Source organism: Podarcis liolepis (genome assembly GCF_965112155.1).
Source record: "Podarcis liolepis genome assembly, chromosome: 2".
Classification (NCBI taxonomy): Eukaryota; Metazoa; Chordata; class Lepidosauria; order Squamata; family Lacertidae; genus Podarcis; species Podarcis liolepis.
In genome coordinates this window covers 3,676,795-3,700,955 of record NC_139555.1, presented here as the reverse complement: position 1 = coordinate 3,700,955, position 24,161 = coordinate 3,676,795, and the positions used below count along the sequence as shown (strand labels likewise).

General features: G+C 46.1%; 1 protein-coding gene and 1 long non-coding RNA gene across 4 annotated transcripts in view; both read right to left on the bottom strand.

Annotated features, from left to right (window-relative positions):
* The window catches only part of NXPH4 (neurexophilin 4), an 83,644-nt gene extending 68,801 nt beyond the window's left edge, over window positions 1-14,843 (bottom strand). Inside the window, exon 1 of one of the 2 annotated variants that reach the window (XR_014521935.1) lies at window positions 14,737-14,843. Coding sequence is in view for 1 of the 2 variants with exons in the window: in XM_083486760.1 (XP_083342886.1) it covers window positions 14,737-14,790 (54 nt within the window). In the remaining variant the exon portion in view is untranslated. The remainder of the gene's footprint in view (window positions 1-14,736) is intronic. The other variant, XM_083486760.1, reaches the window with a different exon arrangement.
* On the bottom strand, window positions 9,817-13,782 carry LOC310699170. Of its 2 annotated transcripts, none has more exons than XR_014521962.1 (3): window positions 13,526-13,782; window positions 12,108-12,246; window positions 9,817-9,834 (listed from the first exon to the last, which is right to left on the bottom strand). It is a non-coding gene; the product is annotated as an uncharacterized lncRNA (long non-coding RNA). The 2 variants fall into 2 exon arrangements; XR_014521963.1 differs by having other exon boundaries at window positions 12,108-12,257; window positions 13,543-13,782.
* Window positions 14,844-24,161: the final 9,318 nt, after the last annotated feature.

Sequence of the window (24,161 nt, the reverse complement as noted above, 5' to 3'; positions counted from 1 at the left end):
TAAATTTAATATCGATTAAGAGCACTTCAGAAATAATTATTAGTTAGAGTTATAGTTCCTCCTGTACCCAGGACTGCTGTACACTCTGCCCACAAGCACACTTGGTCCAAATTTAGCACCAAGAAAACAGATTCTGCAAATGGAATAAATTATGCAAATTAGAGCATTTTCACTCTCATTTGAATAATACATTCCATTTCTGTTTTCCATGAGGGGGCAATGAGCTCTGCAGCACTCACCACCTCTATTCTGCGGGAAGTCTCTTTAAACCCCTAACTCAATGTGTGAGATTTCCCCCAGTGGCACAATGGGTTAGTGCATCTGTTAACCACAAAGTGGGGGTTCAAGCCCACCTGGGGATGGCTGTGGGGTTGGACTAGATGAGTCTTGGGGACATTTCCAACTCTACAACCCTATGATTTTACCTCATATGAGCTAGAAATGTTTAGCCCTGAGTGCTAGAAACTTGCTTTACTTTTTAAAGAGATTTCGCACAATGCTGAATTCTGCAAGAGATACCAAATTCGCTGCTTGCGGGGTGCATTCAGAGTTTCATGGAGCGGGCCCAGCCTTCCTCCACCTGCGGTTCATTCTCCATATCTCATTCAGGCTCACAAAAAGCTTGTTAAGCCAGTGTAGTAAGTGGGGGGCAGTAAATGAGGCATTTTCAGACAGCACTGAATGTGCTTCTTGCACCTCCTGAGACTGTAACACTTACCATTGGCTAGAATGCACATGAGACTTAACAATGGCTCCCTTAGGGGACTTCCAGATGGGGGCTGAACGTCTCGATTTGATTGTTCTGATCTGCTTTTTCATGTGGGCAATTGGTATGCAAGTGTCCACACATTTTTCATAACCATTCTGCTGTATCCCATCTGTACCAGTGAGCAGTGCTTGGTGGAATGTTCTTAGGATGTGTTTTCTGGTCCTACCTTTTCCCATTCTAGGCATGCAAGCAGGTATTTTTGTACCTTTACACATTTAAATAATAACACACCCACACCCCGAATCTGATGGCATTTTTTAAAAATCGAAAAATGGTGCCAAGGTCTTGCACAGTTTTTAACACAGAGGTCTTCCATGTTATTAGTTTTTTTAAAATAAAAAGAGCTCCACTGTATGTACAGTATTGGCATTACATTAGCTGAAGTGATTCCCCACATGTACTGTGTGGAGATCATAGAATCATATGAATCATAGAGTTGGAAGAGACCACAAGGGCCATCGAGTCCAACTCCCTGTCAAGCAGGAAACACCATCAGAGCACTCCTGACATATGGTTGTCAAGCCTCTGCTTAAAGACCTCCAAAGGAGGAGACTCCACCACACTCCTTGGCAGCAAATTCCACTGTCGAACAGCTCTTACTGTCAGGAAGTTCTTCCTAATGTTTAGGTGGAATCTTCTTTCTTGTAGTTTGGATCCATTGCTCCGTGTCCGCTTCTTTGGAGCAGCAGGAAACAAACTTTCTCCCTCCTCTATGTGACATCCTTTTATATATTTGAACATGGCTATCATATCACCCCTTAACCTCCTCTTCTCCAGGCTAAACATGCCCAGCTCCCTTAGCCGTTCCTCATAAGGCATCGTTTCCAGGCCTTTGACCATTTTGGTTGCCCTCCTCTGGACACGTTCCAGTTTGTCAGTGATCTTGTAGTTGTAATAATAGTAATAATAATAATTTCTCAAATTCAGATGCGCCTTTGGCATGAAGGAGTTGGTGGAAACGGGCATTGTTTGGGCCACCAGAAGCAAAATGGCTTTGGTTGTGCTCAATTGAGCAGCAAACTGAAACAAGGGTGTTGCAGTACAGATCACTAAGCACTTATCTTTAGGGCATGTTAGGAAGTAGCTTAAATCTACTCAGATTTAACTCAGGGTAAATCTACCCACCCCACCCCTCAATTACTTTCCCCCCTCTCCCAGTTAAGGAGATGCAATTTCTGAGGGAGGGGCAATGGTTTGTAGGGACCTGTACCCGGCAGGAGGCAAGAATCAGAGGCACGGGGAAGCTTCGGAGCTGGAAAGTGGAGCACAGGATAGGTCAGAAGAAGAGGAGAAAAAGGCAGGTCAGGCAAGGGAAGGGAAGGTGCTTCTCCACCCTTTCCTGCACCACTCTCCCAGAACGAGGAGGGAATTGAAACGGGATGCACAGAGAAAGTTTCCATACAGGCACAGTCTCCAGCTGCAGGCACACCGCCCCTCGGAGGAAGGTGCATAAGCTGGTGGAGAGGGAATGGTCCCCCGTTGCTGCAACTACTCCACAGAATGCGGACCTGAGAATAGTTGCCTAGCCTTTAGATTGGGGTGTGTAGATATCCAGAGATGTAGAAGTGACTGTGCTATCTTTGACAAGAAATACTTAACTATCTGCCATGTGTATTCCTTGTCTGAGAAGTGCCCTTGACAGTTGTGTATGGAAACAGCAACAATAGCTAGAATTCAGGGACGCGGGTGGGGCTGTGGTCTAAGCACATCTTGGGCTTGCCGATCAGAAGGTCGACGGTTCAAATCCACGCAAAGAGGTGAGCTCCCGTTGCTCTGCCCTAGCTTCTGCCAACCTAGCACTTTGAAAGCATACCAGTGCAAGTAGATAGATAGGCACTGCTGTGGCGGGAAGGTAAACGGTGTTTCCGTGCGCTCTGTCTTCTGCCACGGTGTCCTGTTGCGCCAGAAGCGGTTTAGTCCTGCTGGCCACATGACCCAGCAAGCTGTCTGTGGACAAATGCCAGCTCCCTTGGCTTGAAAGCGAGATGAGCGTCGTAACTCCATAGCTGCTTTTGATTGGACTTAACCATCCAGAGGTCCTTTACCTTACCTTTTACTTTTAGACAGAATTCAAATAAGAGTGACAGTTACATACTCAAACCTTACCTAGACAGAACAGATGTAGTCCCAAATTGGGGGAGCCTAAGCCTGACAACTTGGTTCTCTGGCCTCTTGACAAACCCAGTTTTATAAAAATCCCTTGCTGTGATTTTGCCCCAGAGTTGTTGTTGTTGTTGTTTTGCTTTCTAGAAGACCACCTTGCAATGAGTCCTAGATTAGCTGGACCTTGATCCAATCCATCTATCTATCTATCTATCTATCTATCTATCTATCTATCATCTCTATCATATATCTATCTACCTACCTACCTATGCACACATTAGAATGGGGGGGGGGAGCAGATCATGCAAGGCAGATGCAAGACAACATCTGGTTTACAACATCTGGTTTCAGGGGTTGCTCCTGTGCATCGTCTTGGTGCTCATACCAATGCGATTTCTTCTGGCAGCCTTTCAACACCAACACCACCACTCCAGTTATGCAGAACTGGTGGAGGAATTTTGTTGTTGGCACTGATTTGTCCTGAGAGACAAAACTGTTGGAGAGTTACAGCTCCTGCTGTGGGTGTAGAGAACAATATGGGAGAAACATATTTTATTGCAGGTGAGACAGCTGAAGGTGTCAAGTTTCACTCTTACAGATGCACTATGGTGTTTCTTCTCTCTGCGCTTCTCCCAGTGGTCATTTCTCCTCTGGTCAATGCTGGGGATACATGACCTGAATGTCCGTCTCCAGGCACTGCAGGCATCTGCAAGGGATTGCCACATGGCGGCATTGATGTTGCCAGCCTTCATCACGTTTGCAAACGTCTTTGTAACACAGAGTTGGTCTGCCAACAGTCCTGGTACCTGAAGTCAGCTCCCTGTAGAGCATATCCTTTTGGATCCTGCCATTTTCCATTCTGTGTACATGACCAGGCCATCATTGAGACAGAAATGTGCGAACATGCTGGCAAAGTGGGCTTGGAAGAACACATCTTTGTTTGAGACTCTGTCCTGCCGTGCAATGCCCAAAATCTTCCTGAGGCATTGAAGTGTCACTCCTGGTGGGTGTAAGTTGCCCATGTCTCACTTCCATAAAGCAGCATGCTCAACACGCAAGCCTGGTAGACCTTCATCTTGGTATTTGGTTGTTAGCATCACATTTTCCCCACCACCACCCCTTTCAATTCCTTGGATTGCCCAGGCAAGGATATGGGACAAGGAGAATGGATGACAGTCTGGGAGGGAGTAGAGCAGGGGTAGGCAACCTAAGACCCGTGGGCTGGATGCGGTCCAATCACCTTCTCAATCTGGCCCGCAGACATTCCAGGAATCAGCGTGTTTTTACATGAGTAGAATGCATGCTTTTATTTAAAATGCATCTCTGGGTTATTTGTGGGGCATAGGAATTTGTTCATTTTCCCCAAAAAATATAGTCTGGCTCGCCACATGGTCTGAAGGACGGTGGACCGGCTCACAGCTGAAAAAGGTTACTGACCCCTGGAGTAGAACAATGCTAAGGAAAATCATATGGGTGTGCCGTGAGAGCTGAGAGGCTTGCTCCACTGAGGATATCGGGCGAACGCCAGCTGTGCCAGGATGTGCTGTATTAAATGCTGGGAGCTGATGGAATATACCAGTTCTATGGAAGTAATATGAGGTAGGAACATGAAACAGTGGGAGGCCTTCTTTATATTGCTTTAAGGTGGGGTGCGGGTGGCACTGTGGGTTAAACCACAGAGCCTAGGACTTGCTGATCAGAAGGTCGGTGGTTCGAATCCCCGCGATGGTGTGAGCGCCCGTTGCTCGGTCCCTGCTCCTGCCAACCTAGCAGTTTGAAAGCATGTCAAAGTGCAAGTAGATAAATAGGTATCACTCTGGCGGGAAGGTAAACGGCGTTTCCGTGTGCTGCTCTGGTTCACCAGAAGCGGCTTAGTCATGCTGGCCACATGACCCGGAAGCTGTACACCGACTCCCTCGGCCAATAAAGCGAGATGAGCGCCGCAACCCCAGAGTCGGTCACGACTGGACCTCATGGTCAGGGGTCCCTTTACCTTTACCTTTAAAGGAGGGTGGGTCCCCACCCCCCAGGAACACAGTCTCTTGGGCAAAGTGATCAGGGGTGACATATGGGTGGAGAATGGAGCCAAACTACAAAGTGAAAGATTACTGCTCAGTAGTAGTGAAACCTGCAATCAGCTGAGCATAATCTGGAGGGTGGGGAGAGATCACATGGCAGGAAGTGCTGCACAACTGCACAGGGACTGCAGATCAATAGCAAGGAAAGAGCAGTCTAGGGAGAATAGGCTGGACCTGATGGGAGGAGGTGGGTATGGATCTAGAGGTTTGGCAGGCCAGATTAGGCCTGATGACTCTCCCTGCTCTACAAGAACAGAAGGCAACTCTTAAGTAATAAGGCATGAGGTAGTCTTATTTTAACATTTAATCAATACAGGGCAGAGAAGGGAGGTGGATTCCCTAGATTTCCAAATTGTTCCCAGGATTTTTTCCTCGTATTGCTGGGGGCCAGGCCTGTTTCTCCAAATCCTGCACAATGGAAACTCAAGATTTTTAACTCAGAATCAATTGCATTATGGATTACCATTCAAACATTTTCAAATTAGTTTGTTTTGCATGTCTTATTCTGAATCAGCTATCCTTGGAGAAAGGGCAAAATATAATGTGACCAATTAAAATAGTTGGGGGGGGGAATCACATACACACACCCCATACACTCTCCTAGGTGTTGCCGAATGACGTACTGTTTGGGTTTGGTATATGCAGAGAGCAGTATCACTGGAAGCCATGAAGGAACTACACATAAACAGAAGGAGCGAGTTTTTAGAAAGGCACTGTACATCTGAAACACATCTCTCAACAGTCATAAGGGCTAGAAACTTACGCTTAAATATAAAAGAAAATACCAGTAACAAAATTGTAAAACAAAGTAAAAACAGCTGCGATTCTGAGGTGTCCGCATTCTGGCTGAAAACTGGCTGTGCCAACTACAGCTTGTCCCAATTCTCAACCAGCTTCTTTGAGTTAAAGCTAAAAGGGGGCTAGAATGGAAACTGAGAGGAATAGAAATCAAGAGCTCCCCTTACTGGATGGACACGGAGCATGCAGGTGCAAAGCGGAAGAGAGGGAAGAAAAGGAAATCCACAGCAGGTTCTCTTCAGCCAGGGACAGCAGCTTCTGTCCACTCGCCCCTTGATAGTCAGACAAAAGGGTGTGCGAGGCTTGCTTAGATCAGGGACTCCTGGATCTCCAATATGGCCTTCTAGGCTTGCACAATGCGCTGTTGTTTTCCCCCGCCCAACTCCTGGATGCACATACTTGCCTTTCATATTTTTGCATGTGTAATGAGTGAGGGTCTAATGAGACAAAGGGCTTATCCACACTTGCCTCTCCTCTGCTCTTTCCAGGCACAGTCCACAATTTAAAGCTCTCTATCCAAACACACACACACACCCCGTTTTTTTCCTTCATTTTTTTTTTGCTCCTGATCTTTCCCCGCAAAATCCTACTCTTTAAAGCTCAATTGGAGCAAAGTCAACCTGTGGAAAACCAGAATTGGCAGTTGCTCCGATTGAGCTTTAAAGAGCAGGATTTTGCGGGGAAAACTTGGGGCAAAAAAACCAACCACAAGAACACTCAGACACAGACCACTAAAGTGCAGACCTCTGTGTGGAAAGAGCAGGGCAAAAAGTAAGAGCGCATAAGCCTAAACTGAGGTGGAAAATACAGAAGAATATAGGAGCCAGAACTCCAGGGTTCAATTTGGAACTATGAGAGTAAATAGGACTGACTAAATAAGGCTAAAAGTGTTAATGCCTCCTGAGACTTGCACATACTCATACAGATGCATTTATTAATGGTTTACATCAGGCTTCCTCAACCTTGGCCCTCCAGATGTTTTTGGCTTACAACTCCCATGATCCCTAACTAGCAGAACCAGTGGTCAGGGATGCTGGGAATTGTAGTCTCAAAACATCTGGAGGGCCGAGGTTGAGGAAGCCTGGTTTACATACTGCTTGTTCATAATATAAAATGCTTTTATGGCTTTATCTTCAGCTTCCCAACAACTGTGTGGGAGGTAAGGCATCCCCCTTTCTATTTTATATACTGAGGCCAACAAAGAGCAACTTGGCCAAACCCGAGTCAGCCACATCCCTTGGGCAGGAGGTCCGTGACCAAGCAAGCTTCTTAAATTCACCCTCCCAGCTCCAGGCCCACCTCTGTGTTCGCCATTTGGATGAAACTAGTTCTAGGTGAGCCTGGGCCTTTCTTAAGGAAAAGGCAAAACAAATAGTTAGAGCAGGAATCCCATCACACATTAAAGGACAGAACATGAAGGCTGCCTAGAACTCCATCTGTATGGAAGGTGAGCCAGCACTGATTATGGCATTGCACAGCTTGCTCCACTGGGAGCCTGTCACACATGTGCCATTTTATGTAGCAGCCATGCAGCGGCCATTTTGTTTCCAGAGGGCCCGAGTCAGCCACATCCCTCAGGCATCTTGGCTCTCAGCCTGCTCCCCACTCTTTTAGTCCACAAGCGCACACTTTTAAATTTTGCTTCTCATTTTCTCAGGTGTTCAAGGGCCCTTCTGAACCTTGCTGCATCCATTAGAAAAAGCTGTTTCCCATGTTACATGATTGCTTCTCTCCCAAAATAAGAACTGTGTTTTGTCTGTTTACCTACCAGTCCCAATTACAATACGGGGGAGCCAGTCAGACAATGAGCTCTTAACAAGGCTGTGGCTAATGAAGAAGTGTGTCCTTGCTAATTAATACTGCTGAGATGGGGAATATTTCTTAGATTCTCAGTTCAGAATTGGGCAGGATAACTCCTTCAGTGCCCACCACCAGTCTTATAGACAAGAGCACCAGTTACTACTCCAGCCAGGGTTGCAAGATTCAAAGAAAAGAAGTGTTCCGGTGCACTGAATCGTTTTACTGGAGGAGGAATTTCAGTGTTCCCTTTTTTCCATAATATTGCTGTAATGGCGGGAGAAGCAGCCCCTTTCAAAATTATCCCTTCTATACATCTGCTAACAGCTTCAAGGCCTCAACAAATCCCCCCTCCAGTTACAATCCAGGCCCATTTCTCTACTGGTTAAAAAATTCCCTGCCCCTCACATCATTATGTCAATCCAGTGTGAACGTGAATAGCTCCAAGTTGCTACGTAGCACTGGCTGTGAGTGGTATGAGCCAGAAAGGGGTTAAAGCCAAAGAGGAGGGATTTATTATTTTATCAAAATGAGGCTACGGCAGCTGTTTAAATGCAGGAACATCTGGCACCGCATGACCCTGTGAAACAGCAGGGCCAGACGGGGCTCCAGGCACCCATCAGCTACTTTAAGTGGCTATTGAGCGTAATAAATGGAAAAGAAAAGGAAGCCAGCCCTTTCCCCAGGACAGGGCAATGCCGAGCACAGCAAGATAGCAAGCCCAGCAAAAGGACAGGCATTATTATCTGAGGATGAGGACACATGCCTTTGTCCTTGGGTCAGAAAAATAGTAGGATGTTCATTTTGTGGAACTCCTTTAGAAACAGACATGTGTTAAACGTGTTGCATTTTGCAAGGGTGCCTCTTCATCATGGGTAGGCAAACTAAGGCCCGGGGGGCCAGATCCAGCCCAATCGCCTTCTAAATCCGCCCCGCAGACAGTCCGGGAATCAGCGTGTTTTTACATGAGTAGAATGTGTCCTTTTATTTCAAATGCATCTCTGGGTTATTTGTGGGGCAAAGGAATTTGTTCATTCCCCCCCCCAAAAAAAAATATAGTTTGCCCCCCCCCCAAGGTTTGAGGGACAGTGGACTGGCCCCCTGCTGAAAAAGTTTGCTGACCCCTGCTCTACGTTATTAGAAACATTTTCATATGGGGAAAAGTGATGCACTAAATTCACCCTACCAAAGCAAACTGAGTGGAAAAACCAAAGTAGAGGTTTGTCCTGCATCCCATCTCTGATCTCTTGGCTCTGAACTAAATCCCATTTCCTCTGTCAAGCCAGGAATCATTTTTTTTTTAAGTCCTGAGGTCGTCTGCCTCCTGCTGTGACCATCAGCCCCTCCCTGCCCCCCAGCCTCCAAAGAACTGAGGCAGTATATGAGCGGAACATAGGGAGGAGCTCAGTGCTTTTTTCCTTGAAAAGTTTTGGCTCACCATTTTATAGTTCAAATCGGGAAAAAGAAATACAGTAAATAGATAAAAGTACAAAGATTCACAAAATGTTCAGGGGTATGCATACCCCTGCGTCCCCCCCAGAAAAAAGCACTGGAGGAACTACAGGAAACAAAGATGGAATCAGGAAAGGGGAAGGGCAGAGATTCTGCTGTAGCAATTTCCAAATCTCTCCTTTTCAACATTCAATGTTTTTCCACTGTACATTTTTAAATACCACTATTAGGTTGATATTTGAGGCTGGATTTCAGATATCTATCTGCATTGCTATAATAGATGAATATGGCTTTCTGGAATCTGAACCCTCGCTTTTAGTTCACTACAGCCTTCACTCTTCAAAAGCAGCAGAATTGCGGTCCTCATAACAAAGAGACACCTCTCACCACAAAATGTACAAAATTGAGTAGCAACTTCTAAACACTCCAAAATGAGATTCTTGGGATGTCGGTGGCTGAGTGAGGGACACAGGGGCTCTCCAGATGTTGCTGGACTCCAAATCCTATGAGCCTCAGCTAGGAATGATGGGAAGCAGAATCCAGTCACAGATGGAAGGCCACATCTTTGCTTTACATCCCCCAACCCTACCTCCTTGCTACATTTTTGGTCTTCTTCATTCATACACTTCTGGATCATGTTATTTCTAATGTTTTACCCACCCAGTTCCTCTTTTCCTCCAACATATTATTCCTTGGTGAAGTAAATTTAAAATTCTACTGTCTCTTTTGCAACCACAATGCAAGCACACCAAACAGTTTAGCACTATTCTATTCCATCCTGCAATGTTTGGGGATTTCTTACTTTTTTTTAGCTCAGAGCTCATAATCTCCCAGCATCTGCTGACAGAAATGTACACAAGCACAAAACAAGTTAATGGACAGGGTCCTGTTGACCCGGACGGTGCTGAACCACAGGGGGCTGCCATTAATAAGCTTTTTTCAATTTGCAAAAGCAAAGTTAGAAATATCTCAAAATATCGTGTGCTGGTTAAACACCATAAACAACATTTGGGTAAGAATCTCAATATCAACTGAACTGTTTTCAAAAAGCAGTATCAACTATTGAAGTCTGTAGATTTCCCCACCACCACTTTGTTAAAAGAACTTCAGGTTGGTTTGTGGATAATCAGAGTTCCCACCTCAACTTGACAAAATGCTCTGGTTGAAGGCTGATCCGCATGGAAAGGGAACTCTGGGCTGAGAGTCAACAAGATTTTCAGCTGAACCCCCTTGCAGAGCTTGCCATGTGCCAAAATGCTAGCATCTTCAGAGAGACAATGCACATCGGCTTGTTAGCAATTGCCTTGTGGGGCACTCGTGCCCTTTCTGCAAAGGACAGCTGTGGGTGGTCGACAGAGAGCCTTTCAGCACTAAGCTCTGGTACTGGGCAAAGCCTGGTAATGGATAGGGTACTCATGCAAAGTCGTTCTTTCTCACACCAGGCTTGCTCTCGGGTATCCATCTGGGCTAGATGGATTCACACCATACATTTAAAGCACACAATTAGCCTCAAATAATCCTGGGAAGTGTAGTTTGTTAAGGGTGCTGGGAACTGTAGCTCTGTGAAGGGGAAATTACAGTTCCCTGGATCCTTCAGGGATGAATTAGGGGCTTTACATGTGGGCTGAATGTGCTTTAAATGTATAATGTCCACAGTCTGTCCATAGCTGACCTGGTATTAAGCAACATCCTGGGTTCCTTATGGCCAAAGGTTGCATAAAGTTGAATCTGATTATCTCAGTGATAGAAATAGGTGAGTAAAATTTCACTTAGCTATGCTTTTCAGTCAAAGCATCACATTCAACATCCTCAGAGCCACAGATAGGATACTTATATGCGTGATTGGCAATTCTGCATTTAAAAGAAACAAATAAATCTGAAACACTAAATCTACATTCCAAGCCCACTGAGAAGTCTTGAGTTAGTTATCATCTTGTGAAGATAAAAGGGGACACAATCCCCATGAACACGATCACAGACTTCTTGGAAGATACAAAAGATGAGATGCACCCCTGACTTTAGGGAAGTCAATTCCCTGTTAGTAGATCAATATTACCAGATAGCACTCAGACATTATTTTAAGTTAGAGTCCACATCTTGAGGGCTAGCAAACTGCTCCTTTTCTTTTGTTTATTTGAGGGAAACTCCCAAAATGCTACCATGGCAGCTACAACATTCAGCACTATTATTTTTTTGATTCCACATCATGATCTTAGACTTCCTTGCCTGCTGCTGGGTAGACTGGAAACCAGGAAGCACAGATGGGGCAAGTAAAAACTTCCAATGGTCTTCAGTATCAACCAAATTCTCAGGTGAAAGAATGGCATATTGCTGGGCTCTGCTCTAAATATTCATTCACAGCAAGGTTTTGGTTCTATAGGCAACTGCAAAATCTCATTTGTCTAAATGGTACGGACAACACGGAAAATGTTGGGATAAATTAGAAATGTAGTTGAAGAGGGATGCTGTCTGCCTAAGATGGACTATAAGAGGGCCACAAAGGAACTGAATAAAAAATTGAAGTCCACAGAAGCAGCCCCACATTTTAATGGGGCACCTCCACAGTAATAGTGGCAGCTTGCAGCCTGAGAAGTTAATACAGACCAGGCACTGGTGTCTGAATTGTTTCTCATTCCTTAACTTTGCTTGTAATATTTATTTGAAACAACTGATGATCCAGTGAGGTGTAGTTGGGGGGCTGCGGATTTCCCACCCAGATTTTGGGCTTTTTTTGAGCTCACAGTAGTGTATATTCTCTCTCTCTCTCTCTTACACACACATCGCACAAGACCTAGTTTGAGAATCAGGAGAGCATCTCATTTGTACCTTCACTGAATGTTTTTTTCTCTAATGCAGGGCTCAAAAAAACCCCAGTAGCTAAACCTTCTTTCCAAACCCAAAGCACACCTCATTCCTTTGATCTCCCTGCCTTTCAGCCAGCAACAAAAATCGCTGTTATCTGATTAAAACAAAGGTCCCCCCACAGCCTCTTAAAAGCAGTGCTCTCAGGCTGATGGAAAGCTGAGGGTAGCCCCCAAATAATGTTTTCCTCCCCATCTTGCTACATAGAATAAGATAAGCCCAAGAAAGACAAACTAGTTAGATCTAACCTTGCAAAAGTCTGTATGTAGCTCCTTGAGAAAGAAAAGAGGGTGGGGGAGGGGTTTGCATTCATGAAACTGTTGAAAAGTAAAAATTGATTGTCATGAAATCCGATTCTCGCTGGCCTGGTGCTTAATGAGCCTGTTCCTTATTTCTCCCTGCAACATTACAATGCCATAAAAAGAAAAATAAGACACAGGCAGAGAAAAAAATTAAAAATGAAACCGAAGCTCTTAACTCCCCATTTGCAAGCACTAAAAACTGCAATGCCTGTTACCTGTGAAAGAATTATTTCACACACACACACACACACACACACACACACACACTGCACACCAGCGGACGTGTATGAAGCAGACGGAAGAGAATCAAAATTTTATGATTCTTTTTGAAAGCTATTGTTTGACTGGTCTAAAGAGAAATTGGGAAGTTCTAAAGTTCCAAATCACAAGGGCCAGGTCATTTCTGCTCCCAAAAGTCACTTTAAAAAAATATGGCAGCATGTTTGGTAGAAGAAAAGAAGACCCGAAGCCTAGGGGAATGGAAGTAGGGGGGAGGTTTGAGTTGGAAGGCCTCTGCAATTATTTAATAACACTTTGCTTTAAGTGCTTCTCCACTCAGTTTAAACTGGGCAAATTAGAGGAGCAAGCCTCCAAGTGGAACAGCTAATGGGCCCTGGTTTAACCAATAAGGGGTATACTATACTAGGCAGAAAGAAACACTTAATGCCACAATCTGTAAGCATGTTGGAGAAACAGAACCAGCAGCAACACACTGGCTGTTACGTCCCCTTTCATACGTATGTGCAACAGAGAGAATGATGCATTTTATGGAAGACATCTCTTCGGACTGGACTGTAATTCAGAAGATGGGCGTCAAGGTCAGAAGGGCAGGGGGGGCAGGGTTTGTGCCTGAACTGGGTTCCAGTTTGATTTTTTCTGAGGGCTTGCACCAAGCAAACAACCACCCTGTCCTCAAGACGAGCAAATTGGAACTAGTGCATCGGATGGGGGGGAGCGACCGTGGCTCCCAGGGTTCTGCAGTGCTTGTGGCATTTGAGACAAGCTAAATTCGCAACAGGAACACCCAATGCAAAAGGTCAAAGCTCTGTCTAAAATTACTCAGTTTAGAACCAGAAGAAGCACCTCAAAAGAGGGGAGCGCGGGAGTTGCCATGTCACGAGGGGGGAAATGTACCTCTTTTCCTAACCAGTGGAAGTGGGTTCTGAAAAAGTGGTGGAAACCAGTTTTTGTAGATAATGAAATGGAAATAAAACTCTGAATGCTGGGATTGCGGTGGAAGGTCTGGATGGGCTGATCTGCCCTGAAAGCCCCAGATCCTAGCAAATGCTAGGTACGTTTATACAGCTGTCTAGCACTTTGCACAACTCACAGAACAAGCGTCTGAAATATGTGTGAGCACACACACACTATTTCCCACCACCTTGCACGAAATCGCTATTGTACGGTGTGACCCGGACGTGTAGGTGCAGTCTATTCACGCTTCCATGGTGTTCCCACGTGCAAACCTTGCACACCAACTCCGTACTGATCCACCTGCCTCCGGGAGCCAAGTGGCACGGCACGACCACGTGCGCGCGTTTGTACACACAACGGGTACGCGAGGGCGGGCGCCGGAGCCTCGCTTGTGCCGCGCCTGCGAGCGCGCTCCGTGCGCATTTCAGCCCTATGGGAGTTGAAAGAATATGCAATATCGTCCTGGACTATGACACGAGCGTCCGATGCATGAACGTCTGAGTTCGGGAAGAAAGATCGGCGCTGTTCTCGGCTGGACCGACCACTCGACCTCGGGGTGCCCGCGCGTCACCAAGCCGCCGCTCTTCGGCTTCTTACGATGCCATTGCGAAGCGCCGCGGCGCGAGCATTGCGAGCGCGCCTTGACCCGGAGTTACACCTAACCGCCCCCGCCGCTGTCTGCGGGCTAAGCGGGAAGAGGATCCGAATTGGCAGCCAGGCTATATTTACACGATTCACGTCTCGCGAGCCGCCAGACGGGCCGTCGCCCCAGAGGAGAGCGGAGGAGGTGTTTTTACAGCTTGGCAATCTCTTCTCTTCCTCGCCCCACTCCGCCAAAAAAACCAAAGCAAACACCCCACACAGGCGCTCCGTGCTGGTTTCTTTTTTGTGGGCGGGGGGAGACGAACTTGCTACATAATCTGATTGTGCCCCACGCTAAGAAAACAGGACACACACGCAACCCACACACAACCCCGCCGCCCGCCCGGCTCGCCAATGAATGCATGCAGACGACTCCCCGCTCCCCAGAAATCAGCGTCTCCCTTAACTTTCGAGACACGCGTCAAGTCTCTGCTGCTTACATTCCAACGAATTGTAACCCGGAGTCGAGTCAAAGTTGGGGAAACGATGCGGGCGGCGGCCAGAATTAAAGCCATCCCTCCTCGCCATATACACAGTACTAGCCTTTTTTTGGACCGGGCAGAAATCCCTCCTGGTTCCTTTGGTGCCCACTTTCCCTTCCCTCGTGCCAAGGGGCAAGTTTGCTTCGGGCACAAGGCTGCCTTCTTGGCGACGGCAACTTCCCCCGCCCGCGACCCCCTCGCCAGCCAGCCAGCCAGCCAAGCCGCCCGCGCCTCTCCCTTCCCCGCTCGCCCCTTACCTTTTGCAAGAGCCACTGGCTAAGGAGCAGGTGCACCCAGCTAAGGACCTTCATCTTTCAAGGCAAAAATCTTCCGCCAGCATCGAGAGCGCGGCGGGGAAGGGGGGTGGGTGGGAGAAAGAAAGAGAGAGAGAGAGAGAGGTGGGTCTGGAGGAGGTGTGGGGAGCTCGAAGAAAGCAAGACCACCACCAGCAGCAGGCGCCCCCCCCCCAAAAAAAAGGGAAAACAACAAAATCCTTGCGGTGGGAAGGAGACCGCGAGAGAGCTGTGCGGGAAGGAGGAGCAGCAGGTATCCGGAGCAGCAATCCAAGATGCACTGAGAATTGAGGCGGGGGGGGGGGGAGAAAGTTGACTCTGCACTTGATCGGAAGGGGGGGAGCGCGCGGAGAAGAGACGGGCGTGAGTTGCATGCGCCCTGCCCAAGATGCTGGCAGGGAAGGGGGCGCTGGCGGCGGCGGGGGGGGGGTGTATGATGTTCCTTAATTCCCTAGTTCACCAATCCCAGTCCGCCCGCCGCTGGTGGGAGAGGGTGTTGCGATTTTTCTTCCTACACCTCTTCCTGGGAGGGAAAGAGTCTGGGGCAAAAAGAAAATGTGAGCAGGGGGAGGCGGAGAACATGCTGAAGAAGTTAAAATTGTACTTTTCACAGAAGAGAGTAGGGTTGGTTGGTTGGTTTGAACTTGTGATCTCAAGGGGAAGGAAGACATCAAAGGTTGCCCCCGCCACCCCCGCCCCACACTCGGCAGCACACGCGTCAATCCGTTTACTTCAGTGGGTTCAGATCCATGCGCAAAATCGCAGGGTGCAGAGTGTTAAATCTTCCAGTTCGAACAAGAGATGTTGGGGGGGGGGGCTAAACAGGGGACAGCATACAATAAGGTTTAATCTGAGCTCTCGGATCTGTTTTCAGCCGTAGTGATCAGTCTAACGGGTTGTATGCAACTATAGGCTAACCTTGCTATTTTACTTTCTATATAGGTAATATTTCAAAAATGTCAGAGGTGCTTTTAACGCCTAGTACATGTTAAGTTTTTGAGGATTATTTTTATAAATTTCTCTGAAACGTGATAATAAAGAATTTCCAGAGGGGTGGGTGTACCCTAACAAATGTTTTAAGGTGCCTCAAGACCTCTCTGACAGAGAAAATAGTGTCCTCAAGCATGCGCAGAGTTTGTGCCAGGTTATTTTCACTTACCACTAAGAAAGCTTACGCATCTTGGATTTTGGGGAGGGTCTTTCATAGCAGTAGACACTTAGTTCCAGGTGGGCTTGAATCCCATCACCAAGCATTTAATTGTTTCATAGAGAACTGGAGACCCATCCACTTCAAAATCAAAATCCCCTTTATATTCCACAGCCACCTGCACCTACCTAAAGACAGAGGCTGCCCCATCAAGGACACGATTCCTCCCAGAGGCCCCTCTGCCCTCCAGTTCCTGCCCCCAGAGCAAGCTGACTTGAAGAACCTGCCTCTTGCGTATGCAGAGGATGCCCTTATATATTCTAAGGTGTCTGCCGCCTCATATGCGGGCAGTAATTCTTTCATTTCAGCAGGAATACATATTCAAGTGTTATTTTTCTTCTCCCTCTTTCCCCTTGAAGGCTGACAGGGCTCTGCCTGGTGTGTGAGCAGCAGGGGAGCGGGGATGCGGGGAGGGAGCCACCAAGGGAGGGGGGGGGGAGTAAAGACAGGATCCTACGCAACCCAAACAAGGAAGCAATAAAGCTGCCCTTTTAATGCTGGCACCAGCAGGTGCTTGCCCTTTCACTGGCCACCTGGCTCTTTTGCAGCTGGCACACCTGCCTGGCTTTCTGAAGAGGGTGCTGGGAGAGCTCTTGCCAAATGTGCCCTCTCTCGGAGTGAGGGGGGGCATATCTCCCACCCCACATAGAAGTATCTCAGAACAACTGGGCCTTCCAGGAAGGGTGGCCATGCCAAGGGACTGGTGGCCAGGGAGGGGAAATGCCCAGGAGGTGGGAGACAACTTTCACAATGCCGTGTGTTTCTTTCCCTAAAACACCAGCTTCTGAAATCATGGGATTGTGGGGCCAGCCTCTGTTCTGCCCTCCTCTGAGCACAAGGTGAAAGGATGCTCTGCAGATGTTGGAGTATGATACCCACAGGGCATCAACTGAATGCTTGCTGGGCTGGATCTAGACGCGTCAAAAAAACTTTCAGCAAAACGCGTTGTAAACCTCATAGTGGGAAATCGTGTTGCCGAAAGACGGAACTCCACAGCGCCATCTGGTGCCACAGTGTTACAATGCATTTAAAATGCTTTTCCTTTACTGATTAGCTGAGTCCCTGGCTTAGTCCACAATAAAATATCTAATCATTGATTTAACTGTGGGTGCTGGGGCAAATCTGGTTGGTGTCATTGAGACGTGGATGGAGGGACTGGGAGGAGTTTGCCAGCAGTGTCCTCCTGGGTACTTGGTACATTGCTAGCACTGATTCAAGAGTCAGGAAGGTGGGGAGGTGCCATGGTCTATAGCAGGGATAGCCCAATATGGTGCCTTCTAGATGTTGTTGGCCTCCAGTTCCCATCAGCCCTAACCTGCATGGTCAGTGGGCAGGAATGATGCAAGATGTAATCCAACAATATCGGGAGTGCAACACATTTGCTGCCCTCACAGGGGTTGCCAATCCTTTTGGGCAAGTGGGCATATCTGAAATTTTGGGAAAGTGCCCAGTGATGTTGTAGGTGGGCATATGCCAAGACTGGGGTATGTGTACGGCAGAAATCCTTGCACTGACCAGATAAAGCAGTTTGCAGTGAACTACGGGCTTTTCGATGGTGCCACCCTAGCTTCGCCACCTGGCATGTCCTCTGTGTTGGTGCCAGGTGAAGATCTTTTTATTTTCCCAGGCCTTTAAAATTATTTAAAAATCTTTTCGGAATTTTAGTGCTGACTGAGAGTCTTGTCTTATTGATTTTATTATAGGCTGCTTGAGGTTTGTTTGTTTAAATGCTGCATTACATATTTTTTCTTTTCATGGTTACTGTACAGTATATTAAATATACATTATAAGCCACCCAGATAATCTTTGTATGGGTAGCATACAAATATTCTAAGTATTTTTGAAATGGTATTCATCTCATCACGGGGCATCACCCTACAGCTTTTGGCCCTGCCCACGGAGGCCGTGTGTTTGACATCCAAAGCCTGCACCCTTAACTACCATTGGTGCAATTTGTTCAAATCAAAATCACTCCCAAAGTATTTTAAATATGGTGCATTACCTTCCCATACTATGTTCCCTGTCACCATGTGCTTAAGAAAGTTATTCAAATGTACCGGGGTGACATTTAAGTAGTGGGGGGGGGGGCAGACAACCCTGAATACTTGGGATAACATGTTGTTATTCCTCCTCAGCAGCTTCGGCAACTGTAGTTCAGCTTTCTGGTGACGATGGTTATATAAACACTCCAGCAGGCTGACGTATGAATTAGATATGCATGCCAAAGGCTCAAATCCCTTTTGCTTACTAAAAGGGAGTGGGATTGGAAGGATCTGTTTGCTGTTGATAACATTGCTTTTGTTTTATTGAGGTACTTAAAGAAACTAATCACAACAGTTGTTCTTAAAATCCACCTTTTTCGCCATTTTATTGTCAAATGTTTACCAGGAGTGGATCTTTGCATCTTTCTGGTGGGGGGCCCAAGCGTGAGGGAGAAAGGTACAATTTACCGGGGCTTCTTTGATCCGGGGCAGGGGCCAGACCAGCCTGCAACCCTTTACCACGAGGGCAGAACATGAAGCTGAACTTCAGATCTTGAGAGAGTTGCTAGAGCCAATCGGAACAGAAGCAGTTCTGCAACAGTCTGAAGAGAAAAAGGCTGCCCCAGGCCTTTTTCCTAGGACAAGGAGTATATACTTTGTGCAGTTAAGCCAGGACTTGTAGTTAGAGAGACAGAGAAATCATTTGTGTTTTCCTACGTCAAATGCTCTCTCAAAAACCACATTGATAATCAGGGACATTGATCCCAAGAACAGGGGGAACTAGTGCTGATTTACAGACCGAAAATATATGTCATCAAATGTCCAGTACATGCACACACCTTACTGCCATGTCTGGCTATAAATATAAATCATGAGATTGAATGTATGCAATGGAATCATGATCTATGTGTGGGAAGGAGCCTGCCTGGCACGTTTGTCCTGCCCCCTCCCCAGTGAAGCTGGGCCCTGCTGAACATAGCTGTCAACTTACAGATTTGAAAATAAGGGACCAGCAGCCAAAATAAGGGACCTGCAGCCTCACCTGTTCCAGGCACTCCAGTCTTCCTGTCCTCCTGCAGTCTGGTCAAACTCATGCTGGTAGCTTCAAGAACGCTGTCCAACCAACTTTGTAACCAAAGGTTCAACTGAATAGAATCTGAATCACATGCACCACAAGGCCTATGCAGCCTCAACTTAAGATGGCTCCCCGGCCTGGCTTTGCACTGCAAAGTTTGCAGCAGCACATGCAACAAAATGGCATCCAGCATTCAAAACCCCCCTCAGCTTGCATTAACTAGCCACACACAAGGCATGCAAGCTCCACCCCCAGTCGTTCTTAGACTTCTTATTGGGTGAGCAACACAGCCAAGCAACACAGTTGGAGCCTCCCTCCTCCCTGGCCGGCAGGGAGGGAGAGAGAGGAGCTGCTTCCTTTGAAATTTAAGGGACATTTAAGGGACATCCATCAATAAGGGACAGCAGCGGGACATGGCACTGGAATAAGGGACTGTCCCTTCAAATAAGGGACACTTGACAGCTATGCTGCTGAAGAATGTTGATCACAGCCAGTGATATCTTAAGTCATAGGAGCCAACTCCTAAGGGCCAAGAGGTATTTGACACCCCCCAATAAAATATTCGTACCCCCCCCCCCAAAAATGCTGTGTGTGTGCCACATCATGTGATTGATTATGCCGGGCAGGTCTTCCCTCCCCCCGCCTCAATATTTTTTCTAGTTGGCACCCCGTTTGAAGTGGCACCTCCGTTCAGATTAAGGGCACCAGTTACATGATGCAAAAATAAAGAGGACACGTTTCACCATAAAAAAGGACACAGATTTTTATAAAATGTTCACATGCTAATTAATAAATAATTAGTATGTAGAAAGAGATACAATGCAAGGAATAACTAGGGAGCAATTAATAACTGGAGTACTGAAGGAGATGCAGTGTTACAAATTAAAAAAAATTAAAAACCACAAAAGGAATGGGGGGGAAGTCAAAATATACGTATTTGTTAGAAAATGTATGTTGTATGTTGATTTGTCAAAATATTTCTGAAAGACTGAAAAATAACATTTATTTTAAAAGCGAGAAAGAGATACAATGCAATTCACCCTCGTGGGGAAGATTGTGCCCAGGTGATCTGTGGCCTGCTCTCTCTGCTGCTCAGGTGCTCCTTTTGATGGCCAACTCCAAGGCCCCCTCTTTGCTCTCACTTTTCAGGGTTCTTCTTTCTACAAACTAAACTTGAACCTTCAAATAGAAAACTGTCCCCTGTAAATGTAGGACACATGGTGGTGGTCCTAATTCAAACTGTGCTCACTCTACAAAGTCCTTTCACAGCAGTCCCTATGTCCCACTGTTCAATGCATTTTTAAATGCTGTGGTTCATTATGTCCCACCATGCAGTTTTGAATTGTATTCCAGGATACCATCCAGAAATGTGGCTTTGGAAGCAGACAGAAGTGTAGATGATGCCTATGGGGTTTGTTTGGGGTGAGGTGGAAAAACATGTTCAGCATTTGCCAGGGGTGTGCTTATATTCTGACATGTGCAAAATGTAGCATTTAATATAGTCACTTGAGCCTTGGCTTTCCTGTCTGCACAGATCACTTAACTGTTTTGCCTCAGTCTCAAAAGCATAAGAATATGTATATGGCCTCTGCTTCAAAGGTGAATTTGTCTGAAGAGTGAAGTATGAAACACTGAGCTAAGGAAGGGCCATAGTTCAATGAAGGATCTACATGTTTTGGATTCAGAAGGTCCCAGATTCTTCAGCATCTCCAGTTAAGCATAATATAAGAAAAGCCCTGCTGGATCAGCCAAAGGCCCACCTGATCCTGGATCATGTTCTCACAGGTGGTCAACTAGATGCCTATGGGAAGCCAGCAAGCAAAACCCTGTGATTCCCAGAAACCGGTATACACAGCCTTATGCCTCCGACAGTGGAGGCAGAACATAAGCCAGTGTTGCTAGTAGTCATTGATAGCTTTATCTCCCATGGATTTGTCTAATTCTCTTTATATACAGTCACTGACTCACACTTTCATGCATGAAAGGGTTAACCTGAGCCCTGAGCTCAAGTTACCAGAGTGTGGCTTGGCAGGCACACAGCAGCCTTTGCTCCCCACTTTCAGTCTTTTTTTCTTTGTGCTTCCTCAAACAAGCAAGGTTCCATACAGTCAGTGGCTCCCAGATGCAAGAAAAATGAAGGAACCTTACTCTCTCCAAAAGGGAGATTTTACAGCCTGCTTCTTTGCTAACCTGAAGATTGCATTATCATTTTGTAAGGAAACCAATTCCTTTTCTTTATGAAGTTATTTGGAACCTTTTTACACCTTTATTTTACTGCCAGCCGATGGAGACTGTGAATAAAACATTCACTTACAGACTGCAACCATTTTAGGTATGCCTAGTTGATGCACGGTCCTTTTGGACCCAGAAGAAGGCAGAACAGGGCAGCACATGCTTATACATGCTCCACCGATGCATGTGGGGGTCAGGAAGGGAACCCCCAAGCGAAATGGTTGCTGCCTGTACTTGTAAAGCTAAGTGTCTACGATTTATTCTAGCCTAAATATTTTGTGGGGAATACTTGTTTAAAGGTGGATGAGGACGGATGTAAATCTAACCAAGTTTTAACGTGCTTGGAATAATTGCCATTGTGCTGAACTCCATTCCAACCCTTTCTCTCCAACACCAAGTTGGTGGCCATCGCTACATCTTATGGGAACAAATGCCATAGATTATGCACTGTGTGAAGAAGTACTTTATTTTGTCTGCCTTAAATCTTCCAACATTCAGCTTCTTCGATGTCCCGAAATCATAGTTTTTTGAGAACACTTTCTCCATGCCATGAATAATTTTATGCACCTCTATCATGTCCTCCCATCCAGTTTTTCTAAACTAAAAATCTCTAAGTGTTAAAAGTTTAAAAGCAGTGCTGGGAGAGACTTCTGCCTGGGGCCCTGGAAGAAGAGCCATTATAAGTAGACAGTACAGACCTAGATGGCCTAATTAGTAGGACACCTTAATAGATGTTTCTTCTGACATTAATATTTATTTATTTATTCAACTAAGTTCTCAAAGCACTTTGCACACAGCACTGCAGCAATCCATACAATTGTCCTGAGTCAGTATTACTACTCCCTCCAATTTTGAACATAGCTGATTAGCCACAGACAAGACTATAGCCAAGTAAGGTAACCAAGAAACCAGAGGATGGTATGAGCATGCTCAGGTGAATCCTAAGATGTGCATATGTACTCCTTCCTGACCCCCGAGGGGACAGAAAACAGCTCAATGAGGACTGATGAGGACTGAGCATGCAGAGTGGACTGGCTACAGAATACTCTGTGTGTGCGTGTGTAATGGAAACAGGGTGGGAGGTGGTTGACCAGAACAGACCACAAAATTCTCCCCACTGTAAGTAACCTTTTGCTGAAGGTCCCCTTTGTTCTCCCTGTTTCACAGATGGGTCAGGAGCTGATCTGGGGGGTAGTTTGCTTCAGATTGACTGGTGAGTTCACAGCTGAGTTAAATTTTGAGCCAGACACTTGTTACCTCATAGCTCATTCACTTAATCACTAATATTACTATATTTATTTGTTGCTCTTTACATGGAAAAGTCTCAAAGTGACTCACAAAGTAAGAATGGAAATAACAAGAAACATTTAAAACTAAGTATAAAAACAGCAATAAAACAATGACTTTAAATGCTTAATATATAAGAGAAATCCAAGCAACCCCAGTAAAAGGCTGAGGTGCAAAAAAGAGGCCACAGGCAGAACTAATTACTCTCCAAATTAAAGGATGACGGCCTGGGTAAATAAAAAGGGTGTTTGCCTGGTGCTTAAAAATAGACATGATAGTGCCAGGCGTGTCTTCCTGTGGAGAGCATTCTGTAAATGGGGGGCCAGTACAGAAAAAGTCTTTCCACTTGTTGCTGCTCCCGAACCTTCCTCAGAGTGGGCACATGAAGAAGGCCCTCAAATGATGGGTGCAGTGTCCTGGCTGGTTCATCTGGGGAGAGACAGCCCTTGAGATATTGCAGTCCTAAACCACAGAGGGCTTTGTAGTTCAAAATCAGCACTTTTAATTGTGCCTGAAAACTAATTGGCAGTCAGTGGAGTCGTGCCAGAATTGGTGTTATCTGCACAGGCTGCCTTAACCTGGTGCTGAATTCTACATCAGCTGCACTTCTTGAACTGTTTCCAAAAGCAGCCCCACATTTAAGGGATTGCAGTAATCTAATCAGAGACAACAGAGGTTAAGTTATTCTACTATTATGTTATTAGTCTTTTTGAAGTGATCCCAGAGAACTAAATGAGGCAACGTATACTATCTCAGGCCCTTGGGTGTCTCAAATGCAGCCCACACCCCAAATACGGAACCATTTTCAAGGCTAGGACGTGATATTCTTAATCAGGCAAAGGGGTGAACTGTGGCTGCTGCTGGGAAACAAAGATATATAAAGTATTTGTTCTGGAGGGCATTCGGCTGTTGAGATCTGCCTAGTAAGTATTATTCTGGTTTCAGCTTATTCTGGTTTTTTGTTTGTGCTTGGTGTTTCTGTTTAGATACAATTATTGGAAGTTATTGTCCTCCTCGCCACCTTCCAATTTGTGCGAACCGCTTTGATTGTGTAAAGGTGGCATAAAAATGTGTTGTTTTTTTAAAGTACTTCTTCCCTTAAATATCAGTGTTACCCACCACACTCAGTCAGATTAGCAGATCAGCTGTTCCCTGCCTGGGCAGCAATGACCTTTGGTCACTTTGGAACAGAGATTTGGATAACGAGGGTGTTTAGGAAGCGGGGGCAGCTATTTTCATGTAGGAAAGGATTTGGGAGAGGAAAGCATCAACATACTAGGCTGTGTGCTGCTTGGCATCAGCAGTGGTGCTAGGGAAATAATTTGGTGGGCAACGTGTATAAGGGCAGGCTGAGACATTTTGCTGCTTGAGGCAGAGCGGGAAATGGCATCCCCCCCCCCAATCCAGGGGCCAATCAAGAGATTTTAGCACCTGAGGCAGAAAATCCCATAAGCGCTACTTCTTCCACCCCATGCCCAGCTGTAACTCTACCTAATGGCAAGATTGATGACAATTAGGATCAGATGGTGAGGATCTGAGGAATTTAGTATATATATATATATATATAATGAAAGAAACCAGCTGCTAGTCTTGTGAGGACCGTTCC